Here is a 20,412-nt window from a genome sequence, read left to right as displayed (position 1 = left end):
TAATTTCATTTATTGTATTTTTCATCACTGTTTGTTTGCTCTTTAGTTCTTCTTCCTTCTGTTCTTAAAACCCATTTGTCCTCTGTAAAGAAACCTATTTTTCCCATAGAAGCCATTTCTCCTCCCTTCCTTTCCCCTAATGAGTTAGTTATATAAGCTTTTAACTTTGACCATTAGGAAGCTAGCTCCTTATTTGTTTGGCTCCTGTGTGTATATGAAATATTTTTTTTTCCTGTTTGTTAACTGTATATGGTCAGTTTAATTTACAGAACCCAGTTACTGAACTTAAGACAGGAGAAGAAACATTTTTCCTCCCCTGCAACATCATTACAGATACAGATGTGGTTAATGATAAGCAATTTAGTTCAAATAAGTGGCAAGAAATTCAAAATTTTCCATAAATGTAGTTTAAATAACTGACCAACAATCTGGGGAAAAAAGTAAATGGTTTCTTGACTTACTATACTTAAAAAGTTATAGATGAAATACAGAGTTCAATTTTGAAGAATAGTGCTTACAGTTACTAAAGTAAGATATAGATGAAAACTTCCATAATTTTTGAGAAAGGGCAGCCTTTCTAAATCATTTGTACAATCATAGATACAGAAGAAAACTTGTGAGATTTGACAAGAAACTGTTACCAGGACAGCTTTAAATAAAATTAGACCATTCCTGACACGATGCATGGTGATCATCTTTCTCCTTCATCTAATTATGTATCAGAAAATATTCCCATGTTAATACTCAAACCCTAAAGCAGCACTTTCCAAGGAGTGTGACTGTGCCTCGATTCCTTTATCCCCTTCCCTTTTCTCAACCATGCATCTTTGTTCATAAGTAGTTCCAAATACATACATACAAAAATAAAAATAAAATACCTCTGGGTTAACAACAAATATGTTCACCCTTTCCCTTCCCCTTACCTCTAATTCAGAATCTTAGTTTCTTCCCTCAGTATTCTTGTGGGCATTTTGTTCTTTTGGATAAAGTTATCAGTAGATTTTACTTAAGAATACAGATGAGAAATAAGACAGCATGCCCACATAGGGCTTAATTCAAGAATTTAAACACATTTTAATTTAAGAAAACTCAGTAATCATAGTTATTATGTTAAGAAGCTAATGGGAAGAAAAGAACTAGATTATTTTTTGGCGAATAGATATGGTATTTATTTTACAAAATAATCCATTCACTAAAAATTGATAACATTACATTTGCAGAGAATCTTGCTGATGTTCTGGACTTCTCTCCCTTAAATTAGTTGCAGAATTAAACAAAACTCTTCAGAGAAATGATGAATTTTTGATATGATGGAGTGTTGGATATTACACCTTTTGATAAGATCCCAATCATGCAGTTGCAAAATGAGGCCAACTAGGTAGTTAAAATTTGGGGTGGGGCCAAAGAAGCCTGCCTCTGCTCTATATTCACGCTGTAAAGTCATCACTGCTTTGGGTATTTGTCTTAAAAGTTATAGTTCTGTAACAAAATACAAGTTTGAGGTCCAAGTCCTGATGTAAATGGAGCCTCCATGTGGGCAGATGATGCCTCTGTCCCGCGGGTTGTTTTCAACAGTTAGAACCGTGCCTGGAGCCTGGGATCCTGTTGGGATACACGTGGAACACATGGATGAGGGCGTGGTGAACTGCCAAGATCTGTGATGCCCACGCTCCAGTGTTAGTGTCTGTGACTGTGGTCTCGGGAATTGCCAGGAATTCATAGGTAAAGTTCACAATGACTTAAGAGAGACTTTCCTGTAGGAAAGAGAAGGACGATTATTCTAGACGGAAGCGTAACATACTTTATCTAGACAGGCTTTACCTCTAAAGCTCATGTTGGCCCAAGTCTTTTGTATGAGACTTGCTTCTCAAAGTAAGAGGCACACGGCTGCTCAGATGTGGTTCTCCCCTTCCTTTTAAGAATAATCTTGTATATGTTAGACTTTCAGAGAATAGGGACCTTAAGGAAACAATGACAGGGCTTCCCTGGTGGCACAGTGGTTGAGAATCTGCCTGCCAATGCAGGGGACACGGGTTTGAGCCCTGGTCTGGGAAGATCCCACATGCCGTGGAGCAACTAGGCCCGTGAGCCACAACTACTGAGCCTGTGCGTCTGGACCTTGTGCTCCGCAACAAGAGAGGCCGTGACAGTCAGAGACCCGTGTACCACGATGAAGAGTGTCCCCCGCTCGCCACAACTAGAGAAAGCCCTCACACAGAAATGAAGACCCAACACAGCCAAAAATAAATAAATAATAAAAGAACAATGACAGTGGTTGCTGTCAAAGAGAGGTGGCGAATCTCTCCACATTTCTTTATATAATTGTTACTAAATATGCACCTGTCCTCTGAAATCCTGAAGACATTTCACCAACAGTGACCATAGCTTCTTATTTCAAATATTTAGTAAGAACTACAGAGTTAATAGGACAGCCCTATGGAATCCATTGCTTTCCTCACTTTGTGTGCTTGTTTTTCAAGCAGAAAAGAGTCTTTGCTTTCTTAATAGAAGGTAACTTGTGAGTATAGGTATAAACTGTTGGTTTCTTTTCATTGGACAAATAAAATCACTGAGTACCATACTAACCTATATTAGGAGCTAGGACTTTAAATAATGAACTACAACTCATTTGAAAATATTCTTAAAAATTCACTAACTGCTTGCTTTCTAACAGACAGTTATGACCAGTAACGTTTGGATTTTTTTTAAGCGAGATATAATTTGCATATGGTAACATTCACCCTTCTTAGTTCATGGTTCCATGAGCTTTGGTAAATGTATTTTGTTGCTGAAGAGTATTCGTACCATTGTATGGATGTGCTAGGGAGCCGAACTCGCCTGGCAGATGTGAGAGTCTTCAGATTCTAAAGCAGGATCTTAAAACTATATTGAATTAAAGAAGACTTTTAGAAAACATCTGTTCTTCGTAAGAAGTCTGAATTAATTATTACTGCCTGGGTCGCTAAGCATCCCCCTTCAGACATGTAAATGGTGTCAGCGTCCTGTCCTAATGTCCTAAAAATGCCAGGATAGCACACTGTCCTGCGAGCCATTGAACATGCTGGCATCATTTGCACCTGGTAGGCTAACCTTGAGAACCACATGTGGATAAGGTTCAGGTTTGTGCATGGAATCTGTAGGTGCAGGAACAAAATATTGTAACTGAAGCTGATGGAACTCAGACTGACGGATAATGTGTATATTTAGAGCATTTAAGGCGACGGGAATATCACCATAGATCAGGAGGAGAAGGATACTATAATGTCCCACATCCTCGATAATGCAGCTTTCAAGTTTGCTGGAGGCAGGATACGGTATTGACCTTCACTTACTATGCATTCTTGTAGAAAAAAATGACAACGTTTCCTCCTCCCCCTCCCCCGGCCCCAGTTCTAAGGAATCTTCCTATACCGGGTTGGAATGTGCCAGTTTGGGGCAGACTCCAGGAAGACATATCTTTATTTTGGAGGAGCCTGAAATAACCAGGGAACTAAGACTCGGTTCCCAGGGGAATGCAAGTCCCAGGCTGGCTCAGAGAACATGCATCGTGAGAGAGTAATGTGTAACAAATGCTTTTCCTCTCTGCGAATCTCAGGATCCTGTCCCTTCCTTTCATCTATAAAACCTGCAGAAAATACAAGGCATTTTTTTTTATCATCCATTCAAACTGTATGATAAATGTTCTGTGTCCCAGTGGCACTCTTCTAACTTCATGATTAATCAAATATTTAAGACAAATTTTTCAACTTGATTGGAGAGGTTACCACATGAATGTGTCCAATGCACTTTGTCTTTCATCGTGTAATATTCACAATTTAAAACCCTGTGACATATATGGCACCCTGCTCATAGGAGTGATTAATAATCATGTATTGTCTGAGGCTCAGAATGCCACATCACAAATTATAGTGACTTTGTCATGAAGCTACATTTTTCTCCTGTGATAAGCTTTTTTCTCTTGCAATAAGCCACCTGTCTGTACTTAGAAGAACATATTTGTACGTATAGTTCTATATTTAAAATCAACTGTCCTTCTCAAATATATGTGTGTTTGTGATTATGATGTTTTTAAATTAAGACAAGTTTTTGTGTAAGAAATAAGTCTAGAATAGAAATGTGAAAAAGAAGACAAGTTATGTATTATATATTCCAAGTCTATTTGCTTAAGTATGTTATAAGGATAATAACAGTAGGATAATAGCATTGTACCGTCGCATTCTTGTCAGCAATTCTGTGCCCCATGTGAAGACTTTAATGTTCTTTTTCATAAGCTAAAGACTCACTGAAAGTTATTTTTCAATATCCTCTCAATAAATAATAATAAAGTTATTTCTCAGTATCTTCACTTATCCTCATAAAAAGTGGCCATTTTCTAAACCAAGAAGGAGGAGAAAAACATTTTGCCCTGAAACCAAAATTCTGTTTCTGAGGTGACTAGAATCGGTCACACCCTCTAGAGAAGCTAAGAAGGTAGATTCCACTATAGAGTGAATGATTTTGGAAGGAAGGTTCTGCTCCGCTTTTTTTGTTTTTTTTGTGAAGCAACTTCATTCTCTGACAGTGAATGCTGTCAGAACAATGGTATTGTTCTCCCTATAAACGTGTCCACTTTGTGACATGGAGACTGAGTGGAAATAATGTAATATTTATTTAGATTAGTCGTTTCCACACTTGAGCACGCATCATGTACGGTAGTCATTGGGAGTGGGGGCTTGTTAGAGCTGCAGGTCTGGGACATGGTCTGGTACTGCGTTTCTAACAACCCCGGGTCCAGGTCCATCCTTTGAGAACTACTGGTGGGGTCTCCGTCAGTCCTCCGAGCTGAACTCGCCTTTTGACTAGTTATCACGCTGTAGAGAAAGAATCTGCTCCTCCTCCCCCTCCTCCACTAGACGGGCACCCAAGGGAGGGCAAGTGAGTGTCTGACTCACTGGTTTTAAACTGCATTGGTGGGATGCTTTCAAAAGACACCAAAAGAATTTTGGAAGGGGATTATCTAGTGGACAGTGATTCTTGGGAATATCACCTTAATGATGTTAAAGAATGTACTGATAACTAAAGCAGAACCACTCTTGTTTGTGAGATTGAAACTGTTCCAATGGAAAGCGGAGTTGCTTAGAAATGTTTAAAAATAGAAGCAAGACAATCAAAGGTTACGTTAGGCACAGCGCCTGCTGCAAACAGCACAGAAAGAAGGCAGCGACATCTGTTACATGCGATCCATGTAGATCGCAGTTTCATTGACTGAGGGATCTCAACGCTCTTTTCTTTTTTTTTTTTTTTCCCCTGGATCAAAATTGTCTGTTTCTTGTGCATTGAGGGCTCAATTAAATAATACATTAATATTAAAATCTAGTTTACGTTAACATGCTATGAAAAACCAGCACACACATTCCTTAAGTAAACTATAAAGCATTTCATACCTCGGAAACATTTATTTTAATAGAAACAATTTATTGATGGAAAACTGCTGGAGTAGAAAATGTCATTCTGGACTTGGTAGATGACTGAGTTGATAGCCGTGGGATTTGGAGAGGAGGAAAATTGATAAAAGGTTCATGCACAGATATGATTAAATAATGCAGAGCACGAAATTTAGAAAAATAATGAGTCATCTCCCTGGGATTTGGGGGTCCACATGTATAAAAGGGATAGAATAAAACTCATCCTTCCCATGTGCTTTTGCCCTCCTCCCAGTCTCAGCGACCTTTTATCTCTGAAAGGAACATGGACCATTTTGCAGTGGTGAGAAGTAGATGGTGCTCATACGGGCAATTCCTCTACTTTGACCACAGAGCTTCAAAGTCGTGGGGAGGACATGGAAATAAAAGTAAAGCAGCTCTGTTCATTTTGCTCAATAAAATCATTTAACCTCCCTTTTTTTTTCATTTTTATTGAGGTATAATTGGAAAATAAAGATTATATGTGGAAACCTCCTTATGCATTGACCTGACTGCCAGCAGCCTCCATGAGTCACCAAAGGAAGAGTCTTGCTCCCAACAGAAGGTGTTGGCTTTGTCTTCTTAGACCCCTCACATGGACCACAGTCACACTTGTACCCTAGAGATGCTGAATCCTTTTGTTTTTAACACCAGCAAGTTTCACACATCCCTCCTTCCCTGCTCATCACCCCATCTTTCCATTTATTTCTGCTCATCATTCTTTTCTTGACATTGACCATTGCAGGATATTATAACATATATTCCTAGTTCCATTCTCTCACATCCTTGCTTTACACTGCATCTGAATTAAGTTTCCAAAACTAAGTTCTCCTCTCTCCCTTAAAACTCTGCACCTACTCTTGTATGTTTAGGGTATCTCACAAGGGGCACATGATCTAATCCCAATAACCCTCTAGAGCATGTGCCCTGGGCTCCCATCTTTCATATTCATGTGCTTTTTCACATGTCCTTCCTTCCATCTGGGATGACTTTCTTATCCCTTCATTTGCCTCCCACCCTTCAGTGTTCGTTGGGAATTAAAAGCCGTCTTATTATTCAGCTACATCTGAACAATGACTTATAGAGAAAGCATGAGTAAATATGAAAAAACATTACACATACCAAGAGTTTTAGAAAACTAAAGGTAACAATTCACTCTACTCTGTACTGTTCAAATGTAATCTCTTCATTATAAATAGTATTTAACTGTGATGATACTTGTCATACATTAAATACATCATTATTATTCGTTTATTTATCATGGGCATTATCTTTTTTTTTTTTTTTTTTTTTTTTTTTTTTTTTTTTTGCGGTACGCGGGCCTCTCACTGTTGTGGCCTCTCCCGTTGCAGAGCACAGGCTCCGGACGCGCAGGCCCAGCGGCCATGGCTCACGGGCCCAGCCGCTCCGCGGCATGTGGGATCTTCCCAGACCGGGGGACGAACCCGTGTCCTCTGCATCGGCAGGCGGACTCTCAACCACTGCGCCACCAGGGAAGCCCATGGGCATTATCTTTGAGTCTGCTTTTCTGTCTTGAGGGTCAGAAGCCAATTATTATTAAACAATTCACGGATTTAATGAAGAGGTGATCCCGCATTGAAACGCTGCGGAATTCTACTCGCTGTTTTGGAAACTGTAGGGTGTTCTAGGCCAGTAGTGAGAGCTGCTGGGGCCGGCTGGAAAGAAGATGATTCTGTTATGGGACTCACCGAATCTGGTAGCATAAAGAGATTTCTTGTCACCCTTCATCTTGGGAAAGTAAATTCCATAGCACACTGCAGACTTGAGCTTATTATCTCCAAATACCATTTGAAAATAAGTGATCAGCACTGTGGAGTCATTAAATATACACAATTGGAAGACAGAGCTTATAATCTATGAGAAAGACTTGGAATATATCACCTCATTATTTTATTTTATAGCCAAAGACATAACTTGCATTATGTTTCAGTGAACAATGGGCATCAAACCCTGACAAAATTACCTCATTTCTTTTTTATGCTTTCTCAATATAGGCAAATGCATTACAAACTCTAATTTATTCTGACCCAGAAATTGCTCTGTGGCATATTTCTGCAGGCCCTTGTGTGCACGAAACAGGAAGTCATTCATCATAGGATTATTTTTTCTTATTTTTCCAAATCATTGTTTATATTCCCCAAAGTTAACATAAAGTCAAATTAGTTTTCTCCTAGTCAACTTTCATTGTCGTATTTCCTGGAAGATGACTCTGTTACCCAGGGTAAGGGCCATTCTACCATATCTAAGAGTAAGAAAAACTGATAGACATATTTATAGTCAAATAAACGACCGTGAAAACAGTTGCACCTGAGTCAGATGATCAGCTCCTGAGTATCTGAGTGTGTTCTGAGGAGCACGGTGTGTTACATCAGAGGTATTAGTGGGAAAGGAGATTTGTTGCCAGGAGCCAGCAAAGGCAGGGCTTCCAGTGCTGTTGGCTGCTTTCTTCACCGTTGGCCTCTATTCACTAGACCCTTAGCCCCCATGGAAGGACCTGATACCGTTAAGCACTCCTTAATACGGAAAAGCGCAGACTTTTTCCTTCCTACATTCGTTGTTGTTCCTTCAGAATTCGTTGTTGAGTGAGGAACCAGCCACAGAGAGGACATGCTGTAGGATTCTGCTTGCACGAAGTTCAGAGTGGAGGAGGCTAACCCACTGAGATGGAACCAGGATGGTGTCACCAGTGGGAGGGGGAGGGGTTCTGTGGACTGGAGGGACCTGAGGGACACTGTCGGGTGTGGGGTTGTCTTGGGCCTTGATCACAAGTGGTTGTAAGGGTGTGTACATCGGCAGAAATTCACTGAGATGTGTGCCCTTTACTGTATGTTTGTTAGACTTGAGAAATTTTGTAAAGTTTTTAAATGGAAGCAAAAAAAAGACTGGTTTGAGAATAAACAGCTTATAAGCACCCTCACTTCCCCAACACACCCCTGCGGAGGGGTGACAGAGGCCGACTGCTACGAGCCTGAGGCACACGAAAGGCCATCTGTCAATCTTGTTCCTTTCTCTTGAATTAATCCAATCCTTCCTAAATCTTCTCTGTGGCCCAAAGGAAAAGGACACACACTTTCCCACTGTGGTTCCCAAATTATATTCCTGTGGAACATGGATTTCTGAGAGCCGGACTGAGGGTGTTTTGCTACTGAAATTGAATAATAGTAGCCTTTTTTCCCATTTTGCAGAAAATTGAATGGGTGATATTTTCTCCATTTGATATTTGTTCTTTTTGTAAAATTTCATTTGATCTCTGTTATTGACTATCACCTTTCTTTCACTGAGCTTTTACCAAAAACAAAACTGGTGAGCAAATAACAAATTGATATGAGAGAAAAACATATAAACTCTGGTCATGTAGAGTCTGACAGCTCACTCCTTGTGGGTAAATGTGTTGGTCATACATTAATGGTTGCCATGATGTGATAAAATACATCAAAGCTTCACAGTGCTTTTTAAATGTATAAAGTTCTAACAGAACTTTAGGTTCCAGTTCTGGGCATCTGAACAGCTGGAGTACTTCTGCCCTGAAAAGAATAGAAATGGCTTCACCCCATAAATATGGAGGAACACCAAGTCAATTGCATACTCTAGACCGAAAGCAAAATAGTTGTATTTCATTCCTTCAACCAGAGAATTATTGTGGTGACTGAGCCCCCAGTGGTTTCCAGGCTGCACCACTGGGGTCTCACCCTAAAACCTTCCACTGTAGCTCAGAGGAGGTGCGGGGACCAAGCCATGAGGGCAAAATGAGGCGTCTGAGCTGTTTGGGGTTTTTATGCTTTACTTTTACAAACTACCCTCTTGTATCATTCTAGAACAATTTCATACCAGTCCTATATTATAGATCAGGGAAGGGATGTCAAGATTAATTAAACAAACTGTGAAAGTTTTACATATATGTAGTTTGCGGCCAAAGCCAGGCCTCAAAACTAAAACCCCTCACCATGGCCCTAAGACATTTTATTATACCTAATTTGTATTTGGTTTGGCCTTTTTTCTTTTTTTTTCTTTTGTTTGTTTGCTTGTTTTGTTTTGTTTTTAATTAAATTTTATTTTTTTAGGGCAGTTTTAGGTTCACAGGAAAATGGAGAGGAATGTGCAGAGATTTCCCATACACCCCGTGTCCCCACACGTGCACAGCCTGCCCACCATCAACATCCCCACCAGATGGTCCATTTGTTACAACTGATGACCCTACATGGACACGTCATCATCACCCAGAGTCCATAGTTTACATCAGGGTTCATTCACTGTTAGTGTTGTACATTCTATGGGTTTGCACAAATGTATAATGACATGTATCCATCATTGCAGTGTCATACAGAGTAGTTTCACTGCCCTAAAAATCCTCTGTGCTCCACCCACTCATCCCTCCCTCCCCCCAGCCACTGATCTTTTTACTTCTCCACAGTTTTGCCTTTTCCAGAGTGTCTTTTAGTTGGAATCATGAAGTATGTAGCCTTTTCATCCTGAAGATATTTAACCCATTCTTTAAATTAAAGAGAAAAATATTTATTGAAAATTTTCTCTGTTTAATGCCCTCTACACGACACTGAGCATATCATTTTGAATCAGGCTAAGAGATGCCTCCTGCCCTGAATTCTGGGACATTAAGTGGTTTACTTAGCCGTATAAGTATTCAGTGATTTCACTAAAATAATTTCACCCTGAGAGATGCAATAGACGTGGTACTTTTGTCCTTCTTGTCTGACTCTAATAGACACGAGTGCCTTCATGTACTGCCATCCTAGAAATGAGTACACACAGGCATCAGAGCTCTTCAAGGACTGAAATGGTTAAAGTAGAGAGAAGCAGAGAGAGGAAAACAAAAAGGAAAATATCCACAGGGTAGAGGCCACTGCAACTGGTGAGGGGTTAGCTGGCAGCTCCCAACGTGTCAGCCAGGCCTGGGGCTACTGGAGGGACAGAAATTTCATTATCTATTCCTAGATAAATGACATTTATCTATTCCTAGATAACAAGCCAGAAAACAAAACAAAACAAAAAAGACAGGTAATTAAAAATCCAAAGTATGCTGTTCGCAAAAGAAGCCTTGAGATTTTGAAAACAATTTTTAATTTTGGGTTGAGGTGAGTGAAAACTCAGATGAAAGGTCCATGTTAAGGTGACTTCAAAGTAGCTGTCTTCTCTTTTGAGGAGGAAAGTGGTTATCAAACCCCCTTATTGATACCATCAGTTGCCTGGCTCTTTGGTGCTATCAGATAATGTATCTGCTTTCTCTCCCTTCTGAGCCTGTGAGGCTGCTTCCCCCCTTTCATCTCCCGCACAGCCGCCTCCCCTGTCTCCTTTCACTATCTGAGCATAGGAAAAGGGAATTTACATAGTGATACCAAACAGCGTTGAAAGACAGGGATGGAGACTTCTTGTAACCCAGGTGCATGTTTAGTCATTGGAGATAGGGGTGCCATCCATGGCCCACGATGACACAGCTGCCATGCTGAACAGTCCAGGTTTTCATTTGCTGGAGTTGAAAGTTTGCATCGAATGTGGTAACTGCCACTCAGACATTTAAGTCAGATACCTAAGCTCTTGGTATTTTTTTTACTGTAAAGACTCATTAAATAAACATTTTAAAGTTAGTTTCCATTCTTTAGTGATTTCAGAATTCCGAGGAGCTACCTCTGCATCCTGGTGACCACAATGAACCGAGGGGATAGCTTCTGAGAGGAGCTGGGATGTGGGGATGGAAGCATCACCTCAAGGTTTGCCCTGAACAAATGGGGATTCGGGAGAAGCGGCAGACACCGCTTCCTTGTCTGGTGACCTCGACCTTACTGCCGCGAAGGCCATCTGGGGTCTGGTGTGCAGAGCAGGGGCCAAGCATGTGTGCAGAATCAGGCCGCCTGGCTCAAACGTGGGCTCCGCCACCTGCCATCCAGCCACCTTGGTGGCCGGTTTACTGTCCTAAGGGTTTTCTCAGTGGTAGGAATGAGCCTAAAATAGGCTCTCCCTTATAGCATTGTTTTCAGGCTTAAAAGAGCATCTAATTCGATCTAATCTGTCTAGAACCGCAGCCCACTTTAACATTCAAGAATGACAGGTATCGTTGCTTCATCCTGCAAATTCCCTGTGACTTAATGAGTTTCTCTCTTTTATGAGGGAACTAACTTCATCCACCCCGTTCATGCAACACTGTAAGGTCTTCAGGCGAGAAGGATGAGCGAAATACAGTAGCGCTCCTGCCCTAGAGGCTATAGCGTGCAGCCATCAATCTCCACTGTGATAGGAACTCAGGAAGATCTGGACCACCAACACCGTGTGTTCTGACTGGTCTTCTAAACCTAAGCTCTGCCTCCCTCACTGCTCCAGGCATGTATTTCCCCAGATCTTCATGGATGTTTCTCCAAGAAACCATAAAATTCACGAGACACAAAACTGAAGGGTGAGCTCTGAAGACCCATCCTGAAGAGGAGACAGGGTGTGTGCCCCACCGGTGTTCTGTGCGCTGGCCTGGCACAGTGACTGTGCCACAGACGTGCTCAGCGTACCTCTGCCAATTCTCTTCTTTCAGCAAACTGACTCTTAAATGCCTTCGTAAGGAATAGCTTATACCATAAAATATGCCATTCAAAGTGCACGATTCAGTGATTTTTAGTAAATTTTCAGAGTTGATCAATAATTTCCCAAATAATTTCCTCAAGCCTCATGCCCTCCCTCAGGCCCAGGCAACCACTGATGTGCTTTTTGTATAAATTTATCTGTTATCTAAGCTGCGTATGTTCTCTAAGAGGAATCATACAATATGTAGTCTTTTGTGCCTGGCTTCTTTTATTGGCATAACTTTTTTCACATTTATCCATGTTATGGCTACATCAGTATTTCATTTCTTTTTAATACTTAATAGTATTATAAGAAAATACTACTTTTTAAAATTCATTCATCAGTTTATGGACATTTGGGTTATTTCCACTTTTTGGCTACCACAAATATTGCCGCTTTGGACACTGGCATACCTCTTTGTGTGAACACATATTTTTATTTATCTTGGGTACATACCTAGTGATGGAATTTCAGGGTTGTATACTGAGTTTCTGTTTAATTTTTAAGAAGCTGACAAACTGTTTTCCAAAGTGGCTGCACTATTTTATGATCCCATCATCAAAGAACAAGGGCTCCTTTGTCTCCACATTCTCACCAATAGTTGGTGCTCTCTGTCTGTTTAATGATGCCATTCTTGTGGGTGTATAACACTGCTTGTTATGGTTTTAGTTGTGACACTGAATTTCCACAGGCAGCCTTTTTATCTTGTTAAAATCTGAAGGTGAAGCAACCTTCAACCTCTCCCTTCACAAACCAGCTGCTCAGGATGACCCTGGGCCATGTAAACAGCCCCCATCTTAATCCTCTCCACCCTCCTCACTTATAGACGGAAATATCCTAAGGAAAATATTGTATCTTAGTCATCTTCTTCTTAAAACTTTTTATTTTGAAACTGTTTTAGACTTAAAAAAGAGGAAAATGTATACAGAAAATTGTACAGAGAATTCACATATATACTTCTCCTAATTCCCACTAGTGTTACCATCATACATAAACCTAGTAGAGTTCTAAAGACTGAGAATTTAACATTGGTGTAATACTATCAACTTAACTCCAGTATTTATTTGGAATTCATCAGTTTTCTCCTTGACTATTCTGTTTTCCAAACTAGGATCCCACTTTGCTTTGAGTTATCAAGTCTCCTCAGTCTATAACTATATTACTGTTTTCCAAAGTTGTTTTGCCTTGTCTGGTTCATCTGTGTTTCTATTTAGATTTTAGAATAAGCTTGCCAATATATTCCTAAAGGCCCGCTGGCATTTCCATTGGGATTGTGTTGAATCTACGTGTTAAATTGGGGAGAATTGACATACCAACAATATCCAATGATGATCATGGCATATGTCTTCATTTATGAGTTCTATTTTGTTTTTTTTCAGCTGTATTTTGTAGGTTTTAGCATACAGATTCTGCACATATTCCGTTAGATTTATACCTAAGCATTTTATTTTGGGGTGCTATGATAAATAGGATCTTTTTACAGATTATTCATTTCTAGCATGGAGAAATGCAATTGATTTTCTTCTACAGACATTGCATGACAGTATTCTGCAATATTGTGAAATTTATCTATACTTTCTAGAAGATTTTTTTTAGATTCTTTGGTAATTTCTAGGTAGATAAGCATGCCTTCTATAAATAGAGACCAGATTTCCAACATGTAGGGTAGGAGAGTTAGTAGTGGTGAGAGAAGTCATCCTTGCCTCGTATTTAATTTGATGGACAATCATTCAGTACTTAATCATTAACTAATAATGCTAGTAGTATGTTTTTCATGCATGCCACTTACTGCATTAAGGAGGTTTCCTTCTAATTTATTGAGAATTTTTATTATGAATGAAGATTATCATTTTTGTCAAATATTTTTCCTGAATCTCTTGTGATTTATCTCATTAATATGGTGAATTACTTTGACTCATATCCTGATATTGAACCAGCCTTAAACTCCTGGGATAAACATCACTTCCTACTAATGTATCATCCTCTTCATACTTTGCTGGATTTAATTTAGCAATATTTGGTTGGGGATAGTTGTGTTTATATTCATGAGAGAAATTATTGGCTTATATTACCTTTGTCTAGTTCTCATAATAGGGTAATGTTGATCTTGTTTTCTATATTTGATTTCCTTTCTATATCTTAGAAGAGATTATGTAGAATTGCTAGCAATTCTTTCTTAAATATTTGTTATACTTCACCATCTGACCTGAAGTTTTCCTTATTGGAAGATTTTTAACTACAAATTCAAGTCCTTTAATAGACATAGGACTGTCTTCGTGACCTATGTCTTCTTGAGTGAGTTTTGGTAGTTTTGTCTTTCAAGGAGTTGGTCAATTTCATCTAAACTGTTGACTCTTTAAGTATGGTTTTGTTTTTTTTCCTTTATATCCATTAATGTCTGTGGGGTCTGTAGTTCTCATTAAGTCTCAAGCTTTGACAGGTGCCACATTCCTGGATTGTGGATCCGTGGCCCTCTCAGTGCTCTTGCTGCCCTGCCGGCTTTGGTCTGAGCTCAGCGTACATTTTTCCTCTTCTGGGGGTTGACGGGATTTTTTCTTTTCCACTCTCACAACTGGAATAGGTTTTCATCAGTATCCTAAGGGTGGTAATAATTTTTTTCATTCTTTGGGAGTTTCTAGATAGATAACTGTGCCCAAGGATTATAAATTCTTTTCCAAAGAGGAGGTAGAGAAAAGTTCCTGGGTGGGTTTTCATGACCTTCCTGCAGTGGGTGGTGGTTTTCCTCCCCAAATCTATAGTGCAAGTCACCTTTCTCAGCTCTATTACAGTTTTTATGGAGATTCCCTGGTTTTGTTGTGTATGAAGAAGTGTGTAAGCTGATGCACATGAGGACAGAAGCTGCACTGGCAACACCAAGAAGCTCCACTGTCTCTAGTCCCTGCCCTGCCAGCCACCCCATGTGAACTCTTAGCTTGTCCAGAGAAGGCAGTTATCTCATCTCCTCTCACTGTGCCCTCCAGGAACCATTTCTTCTTTGATTTTGGGCAAGTCGGTGGCTTCCCAACTTCAGTACTTGAATGCGATCAAGAAAAGCCACCAACTTGTTGTTTGGCACTTTTCCCTGTACGTTTCAGAGTGCCCAACTTTCCAGCTCTGCATGCCTGAGCAGAAACTGGAAACCATTTGTCAGCTTGTTGTCTCTCAAAATCTTCATTTCTTCACTGTAAAAAGATATGGAAAGGGTTTGTCATAGATAATTAAAAAGTAAAAATAGTATTAATTTCAGTATTAACAATGACAATTTTGTAACTACCCAATACATATTTAGCATTGCCTCTGGCTAGACACTGTGCAATGTGCTTTATATAATTGACATCTAAGTTTTAAAACAGCACAATGACATGGGTAGCATTCCTGTTGTTTTCTCTTTTTCCAATTTACAAAATTAAAGCCTAAAGTCTTAGTTTCACCAAGTCACAAAACCAAAATAAAACATATGGGACTGTAAATGTGCTAAGTATTCCTTTTGTTCATTCAGGATGCATTCAGTGTGTTTACAGAGCTAGAGTGATAGAATGTGTATCAGCATACAAAATTACTTTGTTTAATATACACTACATTTTTCATATATGTGGAATGCAGTGCAGAATAAGTTCGTACTATCATGGATGAATCAATGGGCTTGTATCATAGGAGTACCAAATGCCTAATTAGAACAGTTTCTTAGATAAAGATTTCCAAGGAATGATAACCAAGAATACCTTATTTTGGGATACCAATATAATTCATTATTTTACAAATAAAGGATATGTAGTTTCCCCAAGATAATAAGTATAATAACAGTGAGATACTAACTAAGAGATTATGGTAACATCCTGAATACTAGTTTCTAAAAATTGCATTATTTAACTAATGGAATCTAAGTTTTCATTAGAAGAAACCCACTGAATAAATGTTACAACCTAACTCTTGGAACTAATAATTTAACAGAAAAGAAAAGAAAGTCTATATTTCATTATTTACAGTATTGAGAAAGTATAACTCTTGAAGTGTTGCAGTGACATTTATATTTTCCATAACTCAAATGTGCAAATAATTTATGAGAAAAGCCTAGAGACCAAACCCAGCTTATTCAAAACAAACAACTTAATTAGGGGCTAGTAATATTTTACTGTAATTGGCATATAAACACACCCCGGCAAATGTTGACTTTTATCAGTTTGATCACAAGATAAAATGAACTTGTAATTAATTAGGTTAGTTGCTGCTTAGCAAAACTGAAGAGATCTGATTTGCTTAGTTTTAAGGAGAAAACTGAGTTTCTTCAATAACTCAAAATAGACGTTTATGTTTAGGACAAATTGTTTTCTTCTTTGTATTTTAGCTGTTCTGTTCCAATCCAAGAGAAGAAAATTTACAGGGGATGAAATATTATGAGGACAATTCGAGAACATTGTTGCTATGTGACCTATGGCAGGCATGTTAGAACAAATTTCTAGAACTCCAGAGTTGGAGAACTCAAACTATTTGATTTTGAGATTTACTATGAAGCTAATGTCATCAAGGCAGCATGGTGATGTTGAAAGAATACACACATAGATCAGTGTTACAGAACGTAGTCTTACATGAGCTATTACTCATGGTCTTAAGGATTTGCCCAACTGATTTGAAAAGTTATGTCAAGACAAACCTGCACATTAATGTTTATTGAAGCTTTATTTATTATATCCCAAAATAGGAAGCAAACAAGTCAATAGATGAGTTGATTTTAAATTCTGTTATATCTACACAATAGATTGTTATCAGTGAGAAAAAGAAATGAGTCAGCAGGCCATGAAAAGAAAATAATGAATCCTGAGTGAGTATGTCTAAATGAAAAAAGCCAGTCTTTGAAAAGGCACATATCAATGTGTCCAATTATGTGACATTCTGAAAGGTAAAAGTATAGTGATAGAAAAAAAATCAGTGTTTGCCAGGGTTTCAGGATGTGGGGGAAGGATTGACTAGGTGGAACACAAGGAAGAATTTTGGGTGGTGAAACGATTTTGCAGATGCTCTAATGATGAATTCAAGACACTGAGCAAAATTCACAGAACTTTAAAGCAGAATAAGTAAATTTTAATATATGCAAATTAAAATCATTTGGTAGGTGGGGATACCAAGATTGAATGTAGAATGTGACAAATAACTTTAATTGTATTACAAATGCTTGAAATGAGCTCTGACCTAGATAAATTTGGAAAATAGTGGCACTTGTAAGAATTAAGGCAAAAAGAACTATGCATAAACACTCCACTGTATTTGATAAAGTTAAGGATTAATTTAAGGGTAAGGATTGACAATTTTAAAATACTGCACGTTTATATTGGAACTGAACAGTGATGTAAATGGATGGCGGGCAGTGGGGGCCAGGTTTCTTGCTGTTGGAGTGGGAGGTTACAGATAAGAAAGGGGAAGAGGCTAGAACACACCAAGAGGTGATGGATGAAAGTTATGGATGTCAGCATGAACTCTCCTTTAGCTTAGTGTAGATGCATGTATTTACATATCAAAAAGTTTAGGTAAATGTGTGTATGAGGGATCATATAACACGTGTGCCTCCTGCTCTGTCTGTTGAGCAGGCCTAGAGACAGGGACACGCAATACCAATGAGCACACTTGGCTCCCAGATCTTCGTTTCTAACACCATTCTCCAAGGAAAGGAGCCAGGACTCGGAGAAGGAATGGCTGAAACTGGAAGGAAATACACGAGGTGATGACATTGGCACTTGACCACTGCAGTCATCTCCCCAAACATGTTATTCTAGTCTAACCATGAGGAAAACGTCAGACAGACTCCAACAGAGGGACATTCTACAAAACACCTGACCAGTATTCCTCAAAACTGTCAAGGGCATCAAAACACGGAAAATCCAAGAAATCGGCATGTGACTTATAAATGTTATGTGATATCCTGGGTGGGATCCTGGTACAGAAAAAGGCTATTAAGAATAAACTGAGGAGGGCTTCCCTGGTGGCGCAGTGGTTGAGAGTCCACCTGCCGATGCAGGGGACACGGGTTCGTGCCCCGGTCCGGGAAGATCCCACATGCCGCGGAGCGGCTGGGCCCGTGAGCCGTGGCCACTGAGCCTGCGCATCCGGAGCCTGTGTGCTGCAACGGGAGAGGCCACAACAGTTAGAGGCCCGCATACTGCAAAAAAGAAAACAAAACAAAAAACCAAACAACAAAAAGAATAAACTGAGGAAATATGAATCAATCACTGACTTTACTTATTAATAATACATTAATTTCAGCTCATTAATTTTGACAAATGTACCATACTGGTATAAGATGTTAATAATAGAGGAAGCTGGGTGCAGGCCATGTGAGGACCCTCTGAACTACAGTCACTATAATTCTGTAAACCTAAAGCTATTCCAAAATAAAAAAGTTTATTTAAAAAGTCTTTAAATGAATGTAAAAGTAAAAACAGTAGACGGGTGCTAGGAGTGACCACAACTATGGGTATGTATTGGTTGGGGATTGAGAAGCATTAACAGAATTTTGAAGTTGTCCGTATGGTTGTTATATAAAAGCTTATCCCTAGTCTCTCAGGTCATCCAAACCTTCAATGTGGTTTAGCCAAGATGCCTCATGCCTTAATCACACTGGAAAGTTTCCTTATGGTGTCTCCCCATCTTTCTCAACCTGAATTAACAGAACTTGTAAATGTGTGACAGTATTAAAAGTGTGACAGTGAGAGTGAGATTAACTTAAAAATATAACCCTAATTTTGTATTGCATTTTCCTTAAAGTTTTCAAATCATTTATGTAATTATTATTTTATTTGTTATACATAAATATATTTCGAGTTAATTATAATATTTATTGTTTATTTGGAATAGATAAGTTATCTAATTCACACAGATAATACTTGGCTGCTGCACTTGAGTGATGGGAGGAGCGAGTAGGAGAGAAAGAGGGGAGAAGGGCATCCTTTTGTAAGACTTAACCTGCTCCTGATACTATAGAAGAGTGTTGGGAAAAGTCACACACACACACGCCCTGTCTCAGCAAAACTGCACCAATTGTCACAGATTTTCAGGGTAATCCCAGTGGTGAGTAATAATACCCATGGTACTATATCTGCTTCAGTCGACGGCCACGTAAGTCATTATCTTCCTCTTGAGGCAAGATACTTTCTAGTGTGAATCGCTGTTTACACCTCACGTGCTCTAGGGCGTAGACTTGACTTTCAAGGTATTGACGTATTTCCTAATCACTTAGGTTAAGTCGTGCAGCCAAGGCCTCCGATTTGAGGTCCCAGCTCTCAGTAGCACACTGGGCAAAACGTTTCCGTGAACTGATTTGTAAAGCTCATGTCTGATTAGAATTTCAGGCAGACGTTGAGTGTATTTCTGGACGATATCATAATATGGCCCAGAAGATTTTTAAAGTTGTGTGCCCGTGGACGTCTTGAGTTGCGTACACACTGTGACAGGAATGCGAGCTCCCTCCGTAGCATCTAAGAAGAGGGTGTAGTGCACAGACACAGATGCCGTCTGTGAGCCAGTTTCTAAGTCACAGTGTGGGGCAAATTTCCTAAAGCCCAGACAGCTCACATTAGATTCTGCTTATATCTGTAAGCAAGATATAAAGCTTGTTGATGCTAAGTCATAGAGATGTGGGGATTATTTATTTCAAGAACCAGAATTATTTACTACAGTGAATATAGAAATCAGAACTTTAAAAGGGAGAATTCTATAATAATAAAAATTCTTAAAAGAATATTAGTCTGTAATTATCTCAGCATTTGGGTGTTAGGGGATGAAGAAACTGATCTCATGAGCCAGAGAGACAGAACCTCTCTTCATGCAGTGACAGACGTTTACTGAAATGCTCCTGCCAATGATAATCTGGGAGACTAGGTTCCTGCTGCTGTGACTGGTAGAGAGGAAATGATCAAAAGGATTGAAGTATTAGTGCCTGTGCTGCCTGCTGGACCTCCAGAGGAGACAGGCTTATCTGAACGTAGAGAATAGAGTCCCGAACTCTGGGACCCCGGGTGATGGACACAATGGCCGAGGAAGGCCTTGCAATAATAATACTGGGGCTCATCAGGACCCAGCCCTGCACCCAGAGACACAGCAAGGGTTCGGCAATGCTCCTCCAGCCTGAATGTTAAAGCACAGGGCAGCAGCTGCAGGGAAGCAGAGCAAGTCCATACCTGCTTCTAGGCACAGATACCAGGTGCAGTCACTGGAACAGGAAGCTGACTGAGGCAGATACCTGCACAAATGTGAGGGGTCCTATTGCCGGAGGCCCCACAAGCCTAGAGTAATAGAACACTTTTGCCTACTTGAGACTTAAAATAACCCGGCCTTGAATCCCAGCCTTTCACGAGGAGGAAGTGATTCTCAGAAGTCTGTTCTTCCCAAGCTGGGCATA

At 39.6% G+C, this 20,412-nt stretch overlaps 1 protein-coding gene across 4 annotated transcripts in view; it reads left to right on the top strand.

Moving 5' to 3' along the window:
• The window catches only part of LOC307181555 (uncharacterized protein), a 312,309-nt gene that overhangs the window by 222,088 nt on the left and 69,809 nt on the right, over nucleotides 1-20,412 (top strand). The window contains exon 5 of one of the 4 annotated variants that reach the window (XM_079912083.1): nucleotides 11,078-11,180. The exons of the other annotated variants lie outside the window; for them this stretch is intronic. Coding sequence (XP_079768209.1) covers nucleotides 11,078-11,118 — 41 coding nt within the window. The 3' untranslated portion in view covers nucleotides 11,119-11,180. Of the gene's footprint in view, nucleotides 1-11,077; nucleotides 11,181-20,412 lie in introns of those variants that run through there. 4 annotated transcript variants of the gene reach the window in all.

This window comes from Stenella coeruleoalba, assembly GCF_951394435.1.
Source record: "Stenella coeruleoalba genome assembly, chromosome: 2".
Taxonomy (NCBI): Eukaryota; Metazoa; Chordata; class Mammalia; order Artiodactyla; family Delphinidae; genus Stenella; species Stenella coeruleoalba.
The sequence above is the reverse complement of the archived record's forward strand: the minus strand, read 5'-3'. Positions and strand labels throughout refer to the sequence as shown.